This window comes from Plasmodium inui, assembly GCF_000524495.1.
Source record: "Plasmodium inui San Antonio 1 unplaced genomic scaffold supercont1.3, whole genome shotgun sequence".
NCBI classification, from domain to species: Eukaryota; Apicomplexa; class Aconoidasida; order Haemosporida; family Plasmodiidae; genus Plasmodium; species Plasmodium inui.
This window is the reverse complement of record NW_008481837.1, coordinates 18489-22926: the sequence shown is the minus strand read 5'-3', so window position 1 is coordinate 22926 and position 4438 is coordinate 18489. Positions and strand designations below refer to the sequence as shown.

The 4438-nt window shown below is 28.2% G+C and overlaps 1 protein-coding gene across 1 annotated transcript; it reads left to right on the top strand.

Moving 5' to 3' along the window:
- Positions 1 to 349: 349 nt before the first annotated feature.
- C922_00831 (hypothetical protein) lies at positions 350 to 1513 on the top strand (the record flags this gene model as incomplete). Its single annotated transcript, XM_008816443.1, has 1 exon — positions 350 to 1513. The coding sequence occupies one exon, from the start codon at positions 350 to 352 to the stop codon at positions 1511 to 1513; it is 1164 nt and encodes a 387-aa protein (XP_008814665.1).
- Positions 1514 to 4438: the final 2925 nt, after the last annotated feature.

Below are 4438 nucleotides of genomic sequence, written 5' to 3'. Positions count from 1 at the left end.
TGTGTCCTGTGCCCCATTAGTCCCGCACTTACAAATCAGAAATATAAAAATTATAATTGTCTATGTTTCACGTATTTCACTCATGTGTAGCGCATATACAAAGCACGCGTTTTTTGTAATTTAATAGGCCATATAAGGGAAATATTTCTCTAGAAAAAAGGCAAAGCAAAAGAACGTGAGAAAAAAATAATTCAGGAAAGAAAAAACAAGCAGTTTACTTTTACGGAAATGATGTACTAAAAAAGACCTAATATTACTTGAGTGTCTAATTTGTTCAATGTACCCTATGAGAACGTACAGTACTTAAGCAATAACCTTATTTTTTCTTTTTCATTTTACATCTCACAAAATGGTCGAAAAAATGGGAAACAACAACCATGGCTGCAACATGCATGGTGACAACTTCGATCTCTTAATGAAAAAAATATGCAGCGAATTAAAGAAAGGAGATAAAAACAAGAACGGACTAATTATGTATAATACCTTTATTGATGTCTTGAATTTGTTTCAAATTGAGTATGGTAGTTCCATTATAGATTATTTGATGAAACATTGCGTTGTAACTGAAGACGGTTTTGTGAACTATAAGAATTTATGGCTCATTCATAACCCTGCCAAAACGATGAGAAATAATTCGGAATCCGTAGAACAATCCATTAATCCTAAATTTATGGACATTCAGGATAGGTATGAAGACATTGATAAATATACCCAAGAAAAAAACCAAATTATAAGAAAATTATACTCCCAGTGGGATAAATGCTTATTAAGAGATGACGAATTCAAGGAGAAGCTAATTAGAGGGAATATTGATATTACTCCGGAATTTGAGAGGTCTCTATATTTATATGGCCCAAGCAGATCATTAACTTTTGCAAATGTAATGAAAACGCTATACATTAACGATAGTAAAAATCGAAAAAATAGAAACAACTTTGTAAGTAGAATAAAGGACGAAAAATGGAGAAAGTTAAATATTGATGAAAATGAACAACCGTCTTTTCAAGACATGCATAGAAACCCAATAGCATGGGAAGGATCAAATGTAACAGATGCTGACAATGTAATTCAGAATGTTGAAGTTATTTCAAATCATTTAAGGGGAAGGGAGAACTTTAACATGAAGAAAGAACAATTCATATCACAGGATTTTTTTAATAACACAGTGAAGAATTTAATAAAAAATTATATTAGTAACAAAATTTCAGAGAACGAATTTTACTTATGCTTAAATAAATTAAATATATCAATAACCCCGGAATTAAATAACTTAATCAAATACCATGAATTAGACAGCAATGGAAAATTTAAAGATTTCGCCACAACAATAAATAGATGCATTCCAAAAAACATATTACGTAGTCTGCAAAGAAGTGTACAGTTATATGGGGCTCAAAAAAATGACAAAGATTCAAACTTAAATTTTTCTTATAATAATTGCTGTTGTGACCGCTTATACCCTGACCCTACTGACGACAATCCGTATTCTAATAACAATATTGACAAACATTAGCTATTGCATTTTAGGAGAAGAAAGGAATAAAGGAGCTCTTAGGAGGGAATAAAGTTCGTAACGTAGGAATGTTACATGCGTGGGGCACTTTATATTTTCTATTTACCTAAGTGTTTATAAAGTACTGTTCTCTAAATCATGCAAGAAATTAAATTTATTACAATTTAGAAATATTTTTATATTTTAAAAAATACAAAAATGTTTATTTATTAATAAGCCCAGAAGCCTCATTCTAGCAATTTTTTTTCATGTCTTTAGTTCGTTTAATACTATATGTGTATAGTAGTTGCTCCATGTTTCTTTTTAACCCCCATATAGTTATTTTAAAATTTCAGGAGAATTTCTTTCCACTTTTTTTTTTTACTCTTACTCATGCTGAAATTATGAGATGATTATATTGGACTATTTTATTTAAAGTATTTTTTTTACATTTACATATTCCAATTCTACAATTTACGTATTTCTGAATGCTGTACAAGCTGTTATATAAAGATAGAAAAGAACATTAACTATGCTAACTATATTAACTATATTTAGTAAAATGTTCCTTTTTCGTAAAATGATAAACGGTAATTCAAAGGAGAGCAAATTGTGCCTAGCACAAATAATAGGAATGCGTATAAAAAAATGGAGGTATAACATGATAGAAATAGCAACAAATTCTTCACATAATTAGATATATAAACTCTTATTCGTCTAAACCATGTTGTCCTATAAACTTTATATATATATTAGGTGAACATAATAAGTTCTAATCTTCGTTTTCCATGGAATAAACTACTATAAAATGATTTTTCTCTCTTTTTTGCTAATTAGACTTCTATAAGTTAGCTCCAAGTTCTGTACCAGGTATTTATACATATTTAATATCCCTTTTCATTTGATAAAAAGATAACATACTCGTAATTTTGCACTAGTTTAACCAAGAGAAAATGACCACTAACGTAGCTCGTATAACCCATTACAAAGTAAAAATTTTCCTTCCTGCATATGGATATTTATCAACCCACAGATTAGACCTAATAATACTTTACTTGCTATATGAATTTAGGCAATGCAAGATTTATGCTCCTATTAAAAAATCCATGAGAAAAAGTGAATACTTTGGCCATATATTATCTTCTTTAATTGCCTTTTATTTACTGCATCAAATTTGCAGATCATTTAATATAAATGCTTCCATTACAATAAGAAAGGTTATATGAAAGTGTGTAAAAGTACACAAACTAAAAAATGCATCCGCCACAATTATTAGGTTTGTTTAATTCAAAATAACATTCATTAGTGATGTTTTTTAAACACTTTAACTGTTTCGTTCAAATTAAGTGTTTTTATTTATATGAATCTTAAAACGCCTTTTCAATCTTTAAAAACGAATAATGGAATGTATTAATCAGAAAAACAAAGCACTGCAAACGTATAAGACGTTGTATATTACTAAGAGGTTATGTTGCACGTAATTTGAGCTTTAAGTTTTTTTTCACAACAATTTGCAACGAAGCTTCAGATGAAGCCTAACTTGCCTCTGAGGAGGTGTTTAAATAACTTTTTACTCATGTCTGCTCATGATCATTACATGTATACATGTTTAAGGGCTTTCCTAATGCATAGGTAAACATGGATATAGGGGTTCTTAAAAGAAATGGTAAAACCGGCGAGGAATTTGCGAAGAAAAAGCGTACATGCAATGCACTTCGCAAGATAGTATTCTACATTTTTCATGTAATAAATGAACTTTTCGTAAAAAGATACATATTTACACCTTTTTTTTTTTCATTCATTCAAGAAAAAATAATTCCTACAATGTAGAAACTATTTCAGACAAGTGTTCAAAAACTTGTAACTTCAGTTACTAATTATTAACCTAATAGTTATTGTAAAAGCCAGAATTCGCTGAAAAACGTCTTCTATTATGTGTTATAAACCAAATGACATTTTTGTAATGAAAGAAAAAGAGTAGACAATTTCATTAGAAAGTAACATGTTTCTTCTTTTAACGAAAGGGAAATTATTAGTTAAGGATGTGTAAATTAATCTTTCTCAACATTTCGATGATAAAAAATTTAATGCGAAACAATTTCTTCAGATACCCCTTACAGATGTGGCTTATACTTTTACACAAAATAACTACTTTAAAGCTTATTCAAATTAAAAGATACTAAATTAAACATTTACTGTTTAGTTTTTTCCACACGTCATTCATTAAACAGCTTCATAGTTATATAATTCATTTTTTTTTTAAATAATACCACTGTGAAGGCAGGGTTTTATTAAAACTATGAATATATTATTATATGCAGAATGTATTATATTTTGAGACATGAAGAAGAGGAAAAGAAAAAAGTCATTCCTCCAATAGAATCCATAATATTGTTCTTTGCATATAATGGATTCTCGTGTTGCTGTAGTTCACAATACATACACATATAACTGCAGTTTTTCATTCATTGGACAAGAAGTATTACGTATTAAAGGATTGGAAAAAATACACCTATCTCCACATTTCTTCATTAGATCAAACTTTTTTGAAATATTTCAAAGATCTTACCACTGTCATATTTGTAAAATTTAATGAATTTTCCAAAGTAGATACCTAATATTAGGAGTAAATAAAAAATACTAAATAATGGAAACATAATATAACGAAAAAATTGATGCAAAATTATCTTCTACCTTTAATCACAAGAATACAAATTTTAAGGAGACCTAAACTTAAAAACATTTATAAGAACCGTTAAAAGCCGCCGCAATTGATTCATAAAGAAATTACAAAACTTTGCATTTCTTGTTTTACTTTAAAGGAACTGTAGCATTTTAACAGGGTTAAAAAATACAAATAATCTAAAAAATAATGAATTTAATAACAAAGATATAAAAAGCAATTAAAGTTTTACAAAAAAATTATAATTAATTATATTTATAATG